Source organism: Pelodiscus sinensis, chromosome 11, assembly GCF_049634645.1.
Source record: "Pelodiscus sinensis isolate JC-2024 chromosome 11, ASM4963464v1, whole genome shotgun sequence".
Lineage (NCBI taxonomy): Eukaryota > Metazoa > Chordata > Testudines > Trionychidae > Pelodiscus > Pelodiscus sinensis.
The window spans coordinates 13,669,956-13,685,808 of record NC_134721.1 but is presented as its reverse complement, the minus strand read 5'-3'; the positions used below and the strand labels follow the sequence as shown (position 1 = coordinate 13,685,808).

The following is a 15,853-nucleotide window of genomic DNA, read 5'->3' as shown; positions in this document are numbered from 1 at the left end:
ATGTTTCTGGTATTTTGTTTACAAGCTGTTTGTGGCAGGGGCTCTCTGTTCTGTGTTTGTACAACACCTAGTACAATGAGGACCTTGCACAGGACAAGGGCTCCTCAGTGCTACTGTGATACAAATGATAAGTACTGATTACCATATATCTGAAGTCATTGATCAACTTCCAGACAGGGACATCCTTGTGATTTATGGGAACATACATAGTGCTATTAACTTAGTGCCCCTATGAACAACAGCAATCCAGAGGGTGGGGAATGGTGATTTTTTTAGAGGTGTAATTTTATAATCTTCAACAACACACTAATGTATTTTAAACTAAAGTTCTGTTGACTGAAAGAGTAAATTCAGAAAACTGACAGCATATAGCTGGGGTTAGCAAATGATTGTTAAATGGCTTAATTACCTCTTGAATGGCTCTCTCACAGGTTTGGTGTTCTAATAGAGATGGCAGACTTTTTCACTTTTAAGCTAGCTAGAGCCTCTCCCAAGAAAGTAGAGCCACAGAATAAGGATCAGAAGAGGCGAGTGAGCAGATATTAAGACCCAGCTGTGCCTCAAATTTTTGGGAGCCGTAGGCCTCTGTTTCTCCTATGTATGAGTAAGGACAGACCTGCTGCCAGATTTCTGTTGTTCTATCAATATTTTTCTTAGAAGTGCTAATTTGGAAGATATTGACAACAAAGCCTAATTCTTTCACCAAGGCCCTCTGGGTTATCAATATCATTTTAAGGATGATACTAAAGCATAGTCACTCCCTATGGACAGGCAAAGTATTTTAACAGTTGTTGCAGCCATTCAGTAGCTATGGTTCAGTATAAAGATTGGTTTATATCTTGCATCATAACAGTATTATTATGATCTTTGACATGCCAGTTTGTTTCATCAAATATGTATGTACATTTCCAATATTCATAAAGCACAAACGAAGGCAATAACATACCTTTCACAACCAGGTTTCCTGAGTTCCTAGCAACTCCAAATGGATTCATTGCTATACAAGTGAACACTCCCGCATCTGTTTTTGTAATGTTATATATCTTGAGACTGCCATCCTCTCCCATAAAGATCCTAAAAAATATACAGATAGATAGATTTACACAGATATTGTGCCAACTTCCTGTACAGGAACTGTAATAAAAGTAGCATCATATTGTTAATATTCAGATACTGTGATAATGATTATACTTTTCTACAGCAAACTAAATGTATTCCAATTATTTTTCAGTTCCATCTCTTAACTATCAAATATAATGTAGATGGGGCTACTATATGGTGGGTGAATAACTGGCTGGATAACCATTCTCAGAGATTAGGTATTAATGGTTCACAGTCATGCTGGAAGGACTTCGGGTACGTCTACACTACAGCGCTAATTCGAACTAACTTAGTTCGAATTAGTTAATTCGAACTAAGCTAATTCGAACTAACGCATCTAGAACTAAAAACTAGTTCGAATTAGTGTTTTGCTAATTCGAACTAGCGCGTCCACACTGATTGGACACAGGGGCGCATTTAAGGGCGTCTGAAACCGGTTCTGGCAGGGCATCAGGTCAGTAGTTGCTTTGTGTGGCTGCTATCTGAGGCTATCTGAGGCTCGTGCTTAAAGGGACCCCCCCGGACAGCCGGTTCACAGCTTTTCCTGCGTGCTTGCCAGCCTCGCCGAGGGACAGCAAAGCGTTGGTCTCTGCGCCCATCTGTGTTGGTGCTTCCCTTCGGGGACGCCGCTGCAGGTGGGACCATGGAGCCAGAGCTCGCCCTGCACCTTCTGGTGCACTTTCTGGACTTGCTGCTGCAAGCCTGCCACCAATGGCTTGAGGCTGCCTGGCACCACCTGGTGCACGTCAGCCCCCTGCCTCTCTGACTGGCCGCCCTGGGGGCCATGGAGGAGCCGCGGCGGCACCCCGGCACTGGCGTGCCCCGCCGCATCTGGCATCTGGACACCAGCAGCGACTGGTGGGACCGCATCATCCTGGAGCGCTGGGAAGACCGACAGTGGACCCAGAACTTCAGGATGAGGAGGGACACCTTCCTGGAACTAACGGACATTAGTTCGAACTAACTTTGTAGTGTAGACATACCCATAATGAGTGGAGTTCTACTGGGGTCTGTTTTGGGACCATTTCTGTTCAATATCATCATCAACTATTTAGATGATGTGATAGAGAGTACACTTATTAAGTTTGCAGATGAAACCAAGCTGGAAGGGGTTGCAACTGCTTTGGAGGATAAAGTCATAATTCAAAATGCTGTGGACAAACTGGAGAAATGGTCTGAGGTAAATAGGATGAAGTTTAATAAGGACAAATGCAAAGGACTCCACTTAGGAACAATGCATTTCACACACACAGAATGGGAAGCGACTGTCTAGAAAGGAGTACTGCAGAAAGAGATCTAGGGGTTATAGTGGACCACAAGCTAAACAGGAGTCAATAGTGGACCACAAGCTAAACATGAGCCAACACTGTTGCAAAAAAAGCAAACATGATTCTGGGATGCATTAACAGGAGTGTTGTGAGCAAGACACGAGAAGTCATACTTCCACTCTACTCTGCACTGTTTAGGCCTCAGTTCTGGGTACCACATTTCAAGAAAAATGTGGAGAAATTGGAGAAGGTCCAGAGAAGAGCAACAAAAAAAGCTCTAGAAAATATGAGTTAGAAGGGAAAGCTGAAAGAATTGGGTTTGTTTAGTTTGGAAAAGAGAAGACTGAGAGGGGACATGATAGTGGTTTTCAGGTATCGAAAAGGGGGTCACAGGGAGGAAAGGGGAGAATTGTTCTCCTGATAATAGGATGAGAAGCAATGGGCTTAAACTGCAGCAAGAGAGGTTTAGGTTGAACATTAAGAAAAACTTCTTCGCTGTCAGGGTGGTTAAAGACTGGAATAAATTACCTAGGGAGGTTGCGGAATCTCTATCACTGGAGATATGAAAGAGCAGACTATCTATCAGGGGTGATGTAGACAGTGCTTGGTCCTGCCCCTTGAGGGCAGGGGACTGGACTTGATGATCTCTCTAGGTCCCTTCCAGTTCTAGTGTTCTATGATTCTATAAACGAGAATTGACCATAAACATCCAGTCCAATTTTCTGTGCCCTTCTGTGTTCAATGCTGGATGTTTCAAAAGAAGAAATAAAATCCCAATAATGGAGCTAATTGTGTTACTTTATACTAGAGGGGTTTTCTCCCCCTCTCTTCCCCTGACCTCAGATGACAAATCACTTATGATGTGAAATATAAGGACTGACAGCCAGTGTAATTTTGCTAGTTTTACAAAAAGTTGTTAGCAAGCTAGAGGAGAGTCTGAAACACCACCTCACAGGCAATGAAAACATAAAAAACACAGCTTTGTTATATTGCCCTATGAAATCATCTTCTTCTACGAAATCATCTTTTTAGTGGCTGTGTTTTACATTGCCCAGTTAAGCACTGATTTGTGAGTACTGACTAGATTATACTGGCTAATATTATGAGAATCTCAAAGATAATGGTGAGACATGTGGGGAGGAAGTTGGAGAAATATATACCAGATAAAAATAGTGACGATTTATCTGAACTGTCTCAAGCAGTATAAACCCAAGACAGTACCATGCCTGAATTTTGTATTTCAGGTTCATCACTGATTTTTATTTCTTTGAGTCAATGTGGTGTTTCTGAGTGCAAGCCAGTGCAGAATTTGGCCCAAGTTCTTGCTAGTTAAACTTTAAGGGAGCTTGAACAAGGACTCAACATTGTGTCACCTCCCTGTTAATGAATACAGAGAGATAACATTAGACTTTTTGCTGTGTCTTTTTATAGGCACATATACAATGTGCAACCATCCAGAGGTGGGAAAATTAATTTCAAATCTGAGTTAAATGGAGCCATAAATACTAGAGATAAAAAGAGACGGAATTTTCTGGCAGAGGGGCAGATATAAATCTGATTAAAAAAAACAGTTCACATAAGAAAAAAATTGAATATAAGTCTCACAGCCAGGGTGTTCAATATTTACAATGTAATTTTAGATGATTTAGCATTTAAATTATTAAAGCAAATGAACAACTAGAGTGCAAAAGGAAGTTGGCAGTAATATAAAATATATTACATATATACAAAATATTATTGGATCTTGTATTCCGACATGTATTTATATCCTTGTGTTTAGCTGCATAACATACCATGGTCTATGTTCTACTTTTGGTTTCAATTCTCATTTAGTTAAGAGCCATTCTGTGAAGGTGAATACAGTATCTGGCCCAAGTTTTGATGAAGTACAAATACTAACTCTTTGTGGAGCACCTCTGTGAACTGCATGAACAAATTCTGATTTGCTTGGAGACAGATACATTATTACAGACTGTGTTCAAGTAACTGTCAAATGAAAGGGAGCTCTCACACCTGTGTTTAGTGTGCTGGGTGATGAGGTGTGGATATAAAAGTTAGCTCTCTGGGGGGTGTTTTGTAAGGGGGCTTTCAGTTTACTGCTCTTGCTGAAACTGCAGGGTACTTTCATAGGACTTAGAACTGACTAAATTTATCTTCAGATCTGCATTGTCACCACGTGTAATTCTTGTTCCTTATTTCCAGCACTGATCATGACCTAAATATGACCTTTTTTTGGTGGGTGAGGTGAGGCAAAATAAAGGTTCGGATTCTCTTCAACGCCACTGAAATCAGGGAAGGGAGAGATTTGCCATGGTCCCTAAAGATGTGTCTAACCAGCACCTTTACCTCGAAACAAAGCATCAAATTTCAAAATAAAGTACTATTTTGACAAATCTCTTAACCCTCGTGGAATGAGAGTGACAAGGATGCCAGGACTGCGTGCCCATTTTTTCAAAATATGTTTCAAAATAACAGGTGCATTTAAAGACACAGAATAACTATTTCACGATACTGGCGGTATCCCAAAACAGCTCCGCTGTGTAGACATAGCCTACATTAATTAACAACAAGAAGTCCTGTGGCACCTTGTAGACTAACAGATTTATTGGAGCATAAGCTTTCGTGGGCAAAGTTAATTAGGAGCCCAACTCCCCCCTATACACCACTTAAGTACTTTAGAAAAATCCATCTATAAATCATACACTACTCTAACTAGTGAACAAAGAAGGTAAATGTGAAGTCAATTTAACCTCCCCATGTCATGCAGAGGAACTTTGTAGCTAGAATGGGACTTATTTATTACTAGATCATAACTACCCTTAATATAGCCACATTGAGAAGAAAAATAAGATGGATTCATTAAGATTTTACCTGCAGAGCTGCCTTTTGTGAGACATTGGTCAGCACTGGAAGTGGATTGGAGAGAAGAATAGATGCCCACTAAGTCACTTCCCTCCCCCTTTCTTCTGCCCTTGGCAAGAGCAAGAAGGACTCATGGAAAGTATTATGACTGTGTACTTCCCAAGGCTGCTGGGGTGCTGCAACTATCAATTGTGCGGGACGATGCCTCAGGCCACACTAATGTTGATGACAAGATTACTACACTTCCACATCTTTGGATGTCAACAAATTCACTAATACATAGCAAAGTCAAGGGTAGAAAATATTCCCTTTGAGAAATCCACCAGTGCCTTGTACATCTGCCTCTTTATTCCCCACACAGAACGTCATTTTATACAGTAGTTGTGCTTGCCTCGCTATGCCAAAGAATTTGCCAAATGTGCACTAGTGAAAAAGCAATAGGGGCTCTTTTGCAGCACAGCTTGAGTGTCTCAGCTTACAGACCGGGTTGAATGACATCCCTAAAGTTTTATCAACAGCCAAGAGCTTTAATGCAGCCAAAGGGTTGGTCCTAGAATGGACAAGTCTTTGGGATGCCCTGTGCATGAGGAGCTGCAATGAAGGCACTTGATTTTGCTGCACAAGCATGCAGTGCAGTAGGAGATGAAAGAGGATGACCAGACAAGACCATCTATTGAGCTGTCATGTACAGGGGCACAGCAGCATTTGGGACAACAAGTGTGTCTAAATTACATGGCTCCATCAATGGAGCCATGTAGATTAGGCTGATCGGCAAAGGGAAATGAAGCCGCGATTATGAATCGCGGCTTCATTTAAATTTAAATGGTTGATCAGCTATTTGTCGGCTCAGCACCGCGGCCATTTAAATTTAAATGAAGCCACAATTCATAATCGCGGCTTCATTTCCCTTTGCCAAACAAACAAATCTAGATGGCTCCGTCGACGGAGCCATGTAGTTTAGACATACCCCAAGTTACAAGAGCTGCCACAGGTGGTGTATATAGCCATTCTGAATTCTTGGGTGAAGGGAAAGTTTTACCTGCTGGGTTTGCAGTAGAAAGAGGAAAGGATTTGGCTGTAAGTGAATATCCTTGTTGATTTGATTATGAGGCTGCTGAGGTGCATTCACATGCATACAGTTAGTAGCATGGTAAGAAAGTAAATTTGGATTTAACAGCCATAAATCAAAACAGTTCAAAATCAACCTACCTTAGTAACATATGAACAAAGAGGTAGACTGTTATCTCTAATGACATACCAACTAGCTAACATTTTCAGCTAAGAATGGCTGGACACAGAAGAATAAACTAGCACTTTTTAATTGACATAATTAAGCTAGACATCAGTGCAAGAAACTCAGGTATCTCTCTTAATCAACTGTGGAGAGAGCTGTGAGGGTTGTGTTTGAAAGAAGGATGTACATCAGTATGAAGAACCATCTTTGGAAAACGTTTCAGGCTCTGTTCTGCAAGCTTGACTGGCATTTAAAATAGGGCTATGCCGCAATTGCTGTGTGATGGGGAACCTGCCCCACACTGGGCTCTCAGGAGTTAATAGAGCCCTATGGAGGCAGCTAATCACAGAAGGGCTTCTGGGAGCAGCTACTCAGGGTTGGAAATTGCAGACCAGCATGAGTCACTTGCTGGAACTTGAGGAAGGAGAAAGAATGTCTGACTAGCATGCAGAGGACATCAAGCTCCCAGGACAGAGCAGTGCCACAGGCAGAGAATCGGGGAGCTAAGGGATGCGCTTGTTGTACACCAGGAATCAGCAGGCTGAGGCTCTGAGGCAAGGGAAAGGGTGCTATGGCCACAGGTAAATCTACTGTGGAGTCAGAGGGAAGGTTGGAAGCAGTGACCATCTACACAGGGTCCTTGGGCCAGGAGGCAAAATAGTGAACAGACCTGGGTCCTTCCCCTGATGCCACTCTATATAGTGGCTGGACACTGTGATACTCACTCCCCTTCCCCCCAAGAGTGCAGCACAGCTGGAGGGCCGTGTCACACTGAGGGTGGCATGGTCCTGGAAGTGATGTGAGACCCTGGAACAGAAGTGATAGTACAAGATATCACCAGAAGAGTGTGCACTGGTGAACAGAGCTAATCCCTGGGATGGCAAGCAGGAGGTGCCACACTGGTGAGTTGAAACCCCCCTCCCATCATATGCAGCTACATGGCCAAGAGAAAATATTGGTGACAAAATAGAATTAGGTGACTAACAAGCAAAGACTGTGCATTCTGTATAGTGAAAATCAAAGACTATTTCACTTGTGGATCACCATATAATCACACGCTGCATGCTTGAATTATAACTCAGACTGAGCAGGAGTTAGAGAGTTTAATCAGATATTATGTATTTATTATTCATTTGTATTGTGGTAGCTCTCTTCATTATCATACGTAATTTTCCCCTTTAGGTATTCTCGCCTTTTTTTCCATATCTACCCTGATTGAATTAGCACTGATGTAACACTCCTATTTCTGTATCCCTACTATCTCTTTCTTTCACTTCATGCATCTGATGAAGTGAGTTGCAACTCATGAAAGTTTATGCCATAATAAAATTGTTAGTCTTTAAAGTGCCACTGGACTCCTTGTTGTTTGCATTCTAATGTAAAATGTATGAAGTTAATCCATCTCTCTGAGAGAGATTACTGCTGCTGATGGTTCATTTCCTGACTGTAGCTGCAAACTCAGATATGCTTCTATATTGTTTTATAGAAATCTAGACTGGCATGCAGTTGGACAAAATGATTACTGTATATTGTGCATGGCATCTTGGGTACGCACATGTTTATTTACCAGGATTGCTTACTGTCCACTCAGAAGTTGGTCAGATAATCCTAGACCCAGGGAATCACTCACAGTAATGCTTAAATTATCAGCCAATTTGAAACTCAACATGAACAAAATCTATGCTGGCAAAGAGAAACTATGGCATAAGCCAGTGGAAGTTTTCAAATGGTTTTAGAATTTGAAGTCACATTATCTACAAATTAGGAAGCTGGCAATAAATAGAAGCAAAGGCATAATTATTTCAAAGGGTATTGAATACATAATTAACTAAAAGAAAAGGCAGTTGAAGCAAAGAGTGTGAGTTTATTTCTGGAAAAGGAAGAGGATACAGAGCATGGCAGAAAAGCAAAACAAAATTTAAATACATCCAGAAAAATAATGTGGTGAAATCCTCAATTTCATTCAGAGAATTGGGCTGATTGGCCTGTTCCTTGTATTTTTCTGTATGTCTGTTAGGGTATGTCTACACTAGTTCGTTAGTTCGAGCTAGGTAGGGTAATTAGGGCAACCGGAGTTGCAAATGAAGCCCAGGATTTAAGTATCCCGGGCTTCATTTGCATGTTCCCGGGCGCCACAATTTTTAAATCCCCCTTAGTCTGAACTCCGTGCTTGCGGCTACACGCGGCACAGTTCGAATTAGAGATCCTAATTCAAACTACTGCTACTCCTCATTCCACGAGGAGTAACGGTAGTTCGAATTAGGATCTCTAATTTGAACTACCTACTCCGTGCCGTGTGTAGTCGCGGGCATGGAGTTCGGACTAAGGGGGATTTAAAAATGACGGCGCCCGGGAACATGCCAATGAAGCCCGGGATATTTAAATACCGGGCTTCATTTGCAACTCCGGTTGCCCTAATTACCCTACCTAGCTCGAACTAATGAGCTAGTGTAGACATACCCTTTTATAGTGAAATTGTGGGCCTGATCCAAAGCTCATTGAAGATAATGGGAATCTTTCCATTTTCTCCAGTTGGCTCTGGATCAAGTTCTCTGCAAGGCCATGTCTACATTACAGATAAGATTGAAGCTGCTGCAGTTGATATTCTAGGGTTCGAATTACCGAGTCTAGTGAAGACCTGCTAATTCGAACTGAGAGGGGGCTCCCATCCATGTGGGTAGTCCTGTTTCTTTAAGTCATAAGGGAAGTTGAAGGGAGAGTGTGCTCCTTTTGACTTCCCACAGTGTGGACGGCATCAAAATTCAAATTAAGATACTTCTACTTAAGCTACTCAATTAATGTAGCTGAAGTTGCATATCTTAATTGGAACGTATCCCCTAGTGAAGACCAGGGGCAACTGATTAGAAAGATCAGAAGTAGTGAAAAGTGATCCCATTTTGCTTTCTGAAGAGCTTACTATAAAACAATAACTTTTCACAATGTTTGGATGGGATGAAACTTGGTAATAATAAATCTTATTTATATAAAAAGTCAAGGTAATTCCAGCTACCCAAACAAGATAATAATGTGCATTAATATTTAAAGTTCAGTCTAACACAGGTAACCACAGAATAAATTTTCTTCTCCAAGAAATTCAGCTTTTGAGAACAAATAAACTCTCATTTGCCAAAGGACAAACTGAATCAAAGTTAAGGTAAATCTGTTAAAAGCATCTCCATTAAGATAGGTCTGAAGACAAGTGTGCAATGAACTTTTCTCATTGATGCCTTATGACAGCAAGTTACTTGGGTGTGTGCCGAAATCTGAGCATTAACTAGTGCCAATGAAGTCAATAGAATGATTCACTGGCATAAAGGTAGTCACATGCTTCCTATTCTAATCAGGATCTGAGCTTTGGTACTTTAGTGTAGGTGAATGACGCAAATAGGTGACCATTCTGTGTGAGATGAAGGGATGAATAAAAATCCTGTGTTCCAAACACAACAAATAGACACAGCCACTACAGACTTGAATGAATCCATTATTTCTAGAATTATTGTTTCATAAATGAGATAAACATAATATAAAGTCCTATTTCTATAACTAGAATCCTTAGCTTTGGATGCTTATGTCTTTAGACTATAAAAAAAATGAAAGGGACATTGTAAATTTTCACCTGAGTCAATATTTTCTTAACGGTCTCCAGAAATAAAGACAGTATGCCATATTTGTGCAGAAGGCACAAGTCTGAGGAACATCAAAAGTGTTCATTAAAATTGCCACACATAAGTAAAAGTTTAAGAAATCTAGCAGAGATTATATATACAACTTTTAATTAACTGCACCAAACAAATCAACTCCCAATGTGATGTCTCAAGTGAACAAAAGATTGTTGACTGCTATTTCTCTTGATCTTGAGAATATAATGTGTGTTTACCAAAGTAAACAGAAAATAAAATCTGGGATGTGTAGTAGGAGTCAACACATTACCTCTGCCACAGTTTAAAATCTAATATGTACCCTGTTAAATTATTCCAACCGTGGCGTGCCCTGCTATGTCATTCATGTTATCTACAGGCAGTCCCCGGGTTACGTACAAGATAGGGACTGTAGGTTTGTTCTTAAGTTGAATCGGTATGTAAGTCGGAACTGGCGTCCAGATTCAGCCGCTGCTGAAACTGACCGCCAGTTCTGACTTACATACAGATTCTACTTAAGAACCCCAAGCTTCCCCAAGTCAGCTGCTGCTGAAACTGATCAGCGCTGATTCCAGGAAGCCTGGGGCAGAGCAACTCTGCCTCGGGCTTCCTGTAGTCAGCGCTGGTCAGTTTCAGCAGCGGCTGACTTGGGGACGCCTGGGGCAGAGCAGCTGGGGTGCTGCTGGGTTGCTCCAGTAGCGCCGCTCCTCGGTGCTACTGGACCAACCCAGCAGCACCCCAGCTGCTCTGCCCCAGGCGTCCTGATTCAGCCACTGCTGAAACTGACCAGCAGCGGCTGAATCAGGACCTGGGGCAGAGCAACTGGGGTGCTGCCGGGTTGGTCCAGTAGTGCCCAGAGCGGCGCTGCAGGACCAATCGGCAGCGCCCCAGCTGCTCTGCTCCAGGGTCCAAAACAAAAGTCTGGTCTGCTGGGGGGGGGCACACTAGCCGCGCCCCCCCCCCCCCAGCAGACCAGGGACACCGGGAGCAGAGCCGCAGCGGCAGCGGGGTGCCGCGCCTCTGAGGCTTTGCTCTGGCAAAGTCTCAGAGGCGCGGGACCCCCCCGTGGCTGCGGCTTCAGTCCCGGTGCCTGTGGTCTGCTGGGGACGGTCCCCAGCAGACCACAGGCACCGGGACTGAAGCCGCAGCAGCGGCGGGTTCCCGCGCTTCTGAGGCTTTGCTCTGGCAAAGCCTCAGAAGCGCGGGAACCCGCCCGGTGCCCCTGGTCTGCTTGAGACGGTCTCCAGCAGACCAGGGGCACCAGAGCAGCTTATGAACGGGGCTTTCTCGCCCTGGAGCTCGCAGGTAGCAATCCGCTACCTCGACCTCTGGGGCGAGAAAGCCCCGTTCGTAAGTGCAGATCCGACATAAGTCGGATCCGCGTAAGTCGGGGACTGCCTGTATATACACCCTGCTTCACCATTGCTTTACTTCAGTACAGATTCAGCCTACTGCCTCTGAAATCATTGGTTAGTCTGGTGTAAAGTTTGACTTATGTTTTAGAAAATCAGACTCAATGGTCCAAGTCCTGTAGTATTTACTCTAGCGAGTGGGACTTTTTTTCCTTATTAAGGGCTGCAAAATCACAGCCTTTTAATTATAAAAATTGTCGTTATTTAAACCTAGTGCAATTAGGACAATGAAAGACACAATTTTTCAAAAGTTAGATCTGAAACTGTATATCCAATTTGTATGCACAATTAGCACAAGTCTGGCAACTGCATACACAAAGGAGGCTGGATTAAGGAATAGGCACTCTAGGAGTGTGCCTACACTGCATCCAAAGTGAGAAATAAGATACGCGATTTGAGCTACACAAATTGCATACCTTAGTTCTAGTCAATGACTAAATAGCTTATTTCAAAATTTGGTGCTATCTACATAGCACTTATTTCAAAATAAATCGCTATTCCAAAACACCACTTCTTCTGGAATGAGGTTTACAGCAATGTCAGAATAGCGAGCCCATTATATTTCAAAATAACGGGCACACTCAAAAGATGTGGAATGTCTATTTTGGGATACCTGCAGTATCTCAAAATAGTGCTGCAGTGTAAAGGTATGACTAGAGAATGTACTCCTGGAATTATAGGATTAAAAGGAAATGGGATTTGGGGGATAGGAAGAAGTAATTTTCTAGTCCTCTGGAATGTGATGAAAAGCTTTAATCTCTGAATCGATCAGAATCAACTCTAACATCTGCCTGAGTCTGCAGAGTGGTTGAAATAACTGTTGAGGCTGGTGTGCAAAATTCCACACATTTCAATGGGCTCCTAGCAACAAGACCAGCTAGTCTACTTGGTCTAACTAATATCACCCATATAGAGGACCCTGTGTGGGAGGAGTCAGCACATCCATCCACGCAGATCAACCCCAGCTGCTGGGATAAGTAATGTGAAGGGTATCACTCTTTGCAAAGAAGGGTCCCCCTTTACTATCATCACTCCAAAAGAGCTTGAGGTGACATTGCTGGGCCAAAACTATGCAGAGATCCATGTTGTAGTTTGTTTATAGGCCTTAGTTTAATCCGGCTCTAAGCATAAATAACAATTGTTGACCATTTGTGAATGCAAACACTTATACAGCATCTACGACCAGTGTACCTGCATTTATAAATTAGGCCATGAGACCCTAAAGGTAGGCTCACATTCATATATAGGCACCCAATTAATAGCCTCATTTTCAAAATACAGCTGAGTAGGTTCAGAATTCAAATGAGAGGCTAGATTACAGAGATTTGGATACGTAAACAGAAAATGAGAAAGAAAAGAAAAGTGGGCCAAATTCTCAAGTAACTTCAATAAGGGCAGTCAAATGATTAGACACTTATAAAGGTTTAAATCAGAGTGAAATTTAGCTAAGTGAATGAATTGTGCCTCATGACAGCTTTAGTTTTAGTTAAAAGATTCTACTGACTTCCATCTTAGCCTCAATTGCTTATATTATATGTTAATGATCTCTGTACCTCTTTATCCTATTCAGAGTATTAATTTGTATGCTAATGGTATTGCTATTTAATAAACTATGTTTAAAAGAAGACTTTATCTGCAAGCTGATATTAATGAACTTCTAAATCAAATGGCACAATTAACTGCAAACAAAATAAATAGCATTAAAACCAATGTTTAGTATTTGGATGAAAACAAAGTTACAAAATCTAACTGAACAAGGTTATTAAAATATTTAAATAAAGAATATTATTAGCAATCATAATAAGCAATAACACAATATTGTTCTTTGCTAATTAAAAAGCAGGTCTCTTATTTTTACTATTTTTTCTCATAACCTAAGGTGTAGGAACTATTCACAATTTGTGAAGTCAAATATTTGTTTTATGCAAAAATAGACAGACATCTTGAGTTGTGTTTTGCTGCAAGATAAAGCTTCAAGGCAAAATGCAATATGGTGAGCAAACTAAGTTTCCATAAAAGATATGTTGTTAGAGTTCCTCATTTCATCATACAAAAGAACCTAATATGACCCAGGATGTAACTTGTGAATTGACCTGATTTAATTTTTTTAAGAAAAAAAAGGGATAATGGATCCATTGTTAACCAACCACTCCCATCAGTACAAAATATACATGACACAAAAGCACATTGATGCACCTGGATAAATCATAACATAATAAAAAAGTAGGATTGGAAGGGATCAATCCCACTCCGTGCACAGAGGCAGGACTGAGTACCATATGGAACATTTCTGATGGATGCTTTTTTCTAACCTGATCTTAAAAATCTCTAATGACAGAGATTCCACAACTTCCCTAGGTAATTTGTTCCAGTGCTTAGCTACTTTGACAGTTAGGAAGTGTTTTGAAATGTGTAGCCTAAATCTCCCTTGGTGCAATTTAAGTCCATTGCTTCCTCAGTGGTTAAGGAGAATAATTTATCAACCTTCTCTTTATAACAACATTTTACATACTTGAAGACTTGTATCCTAACCGACTCCTTCTTCCCTTCTTAAGTCTAAATACAGTTTTTCCAATCTTTTCTCATGAGTCATATTTTCTAGACCTTTCATAATTTTTTTGTGGCTCTCCTGGACTTCCTCCAATTTGTCCACATCTTTTCCAAATTGTGGTCTTGAGAACTGGCTACAATACTGCAGAGGAGGCCTTAACTGTGCTAAGTAGAATAGAGAAGAATTACTTCCTGGCTACGTCTAGACTGGCATGATTTTCCGCAAATGCTTTTAATGGAAAAGTTTTTCTGTTAAAAGCATTTGCGGAAAAGAGTGTCTAGATTGGCACGGACGCTTTTCCGCAAAAGCACTTTTTGCGGAAAAGCATCTGTGTAAATCTAGACGCGTTTTTGCACAAGAAAGCCCCGATAGCCATTTTCATGATCAGGGCTTTTTTGCGCAAAACAATAACGCGTAGTCTACACTGGCCCTTTTGCGCAAAAGCATTTGTGCAAGAGGGCTTTTGCCCGAACGGGAGCAGCATAGTGTTTCCGTAAGAACATTGACAATCTTACATGAGATCGTCAGTGTTCTTGCACAAATTCAAGCGGCCAGTGTATACAGCTGGCAAGTGTTTCTGCAAAAGCAGCTGCTTTTGCGGAAAAACTTGCTAGTCTAGACGCAGCCCTTGTGTCTTCTGATACATGACAGATTGATGGCTTTTTGTTTATTTGTTTTACATTGATTCATACTTACTTTGTGACATATTATGTTGACCCCCACCCAATCTTTTTCTGCAGTACTCCTTCCTAGAAATTGATTTCCTATTTTGTATCTGTGCAGCTGACTTTTTCTTCCTAAGGGTATGTCTAGAATACATGCCTCTGTCATCAGACGCATGTAAATTAGACTACCCAACATAGTCAATGAAGCCAGGATTTAAATATCCCCAGCTTCATTCAAATAAAAATGGCCGCTGCGCTGTGCCGGCTCAGCTGATGGACGGCACAGCGCACGAATCAAGATGCGGATCAGTCGACAGGGAATGTCTTTGTCAACCACTCCTTTAAACCTTGTTTTATGAGGCATAAGGGAGTGGTTGACAAAGGCATTCCCTGTTGACCGATCCGCGTCTTGACTGTTGCGCTGTGCCGACTATCAGCTGAGACGGCACGGCGCAGCAGCCATTTTTATTTTAATAAAGCCAAGGATATTTAAATCCTGGCTTCATTGACTATGTCGGGTAGTCTAATTTACATGCCTCTGGCGACATACCCTAAGTGTAGTATTTTGCATCTGTCCTTATTGAATTTCAGCCTGTTTATTTTAGATCACTTTTCCAGTTTGTCAAAATTATTCTGAATTCTAATCCTATCCTAGAAAGCACTTGCAACCCCTCTCAGTGTGTTATTGTCTGCAATCTTTAGAAGTGTAGTCTTGATGTCTTTATCCTCGAAATCATTTATGAAGATACTGAGCAGAACTGGACCTAGGCTGGATCCCTATGGGATACTACTCAATATGTCCTTACAGCTTGACTGTCCATTGATAACAGCTTTTCGAGTGTGATTTTCCAACAAGTTGTTCGCCCTTCATAAGAAATTCATTATTAATCCATAGTATATCTTTACCTCATCACAGATACAAACTGCAACTCCCCATGCTTGTCTTTTTTAAGAAGAAAACGGGGCTCCATATGTGTTCAGGCTACTTACACTGTTATACTCTGGCCCACAGTTCAGACTATTGGGAGTAAATAAAAGTGTGGGCCAAAGCGCTGTGGGTGTGAAATGAAAGTTTCTTAGTTCAGATTAAAGGGGTCCAGTTAGAAGATGACTATGTAACAC

At 41.6% G+C, this 15,853-nt stretch overlaps 1 protein-coding gene across 3 annotated transcripts in view; it reads right to left on the bottom strand.

The window, feature by feature from the left end:
- The window catches only part of CNTN6 (contactin-6), a 158,923-nt gene that overhangs the window by 54,868 nt on the left and 88,202 nt on the right, over nt 1–15,853 (bottom strand). For all 3 annotated transcript variants that reach the window (XM_075938669.1, XM_006122484.4, XM_075938670.1), the window contains one exon: nt 947–1,074. In XM_075938669.1, the coding sequence (XP_075794784.1) occupies nt 947–1,074 (128 nt within the window). The remainder of the gene's footprint in view (nt 1–946; nt 1,075–15,853) is intronic.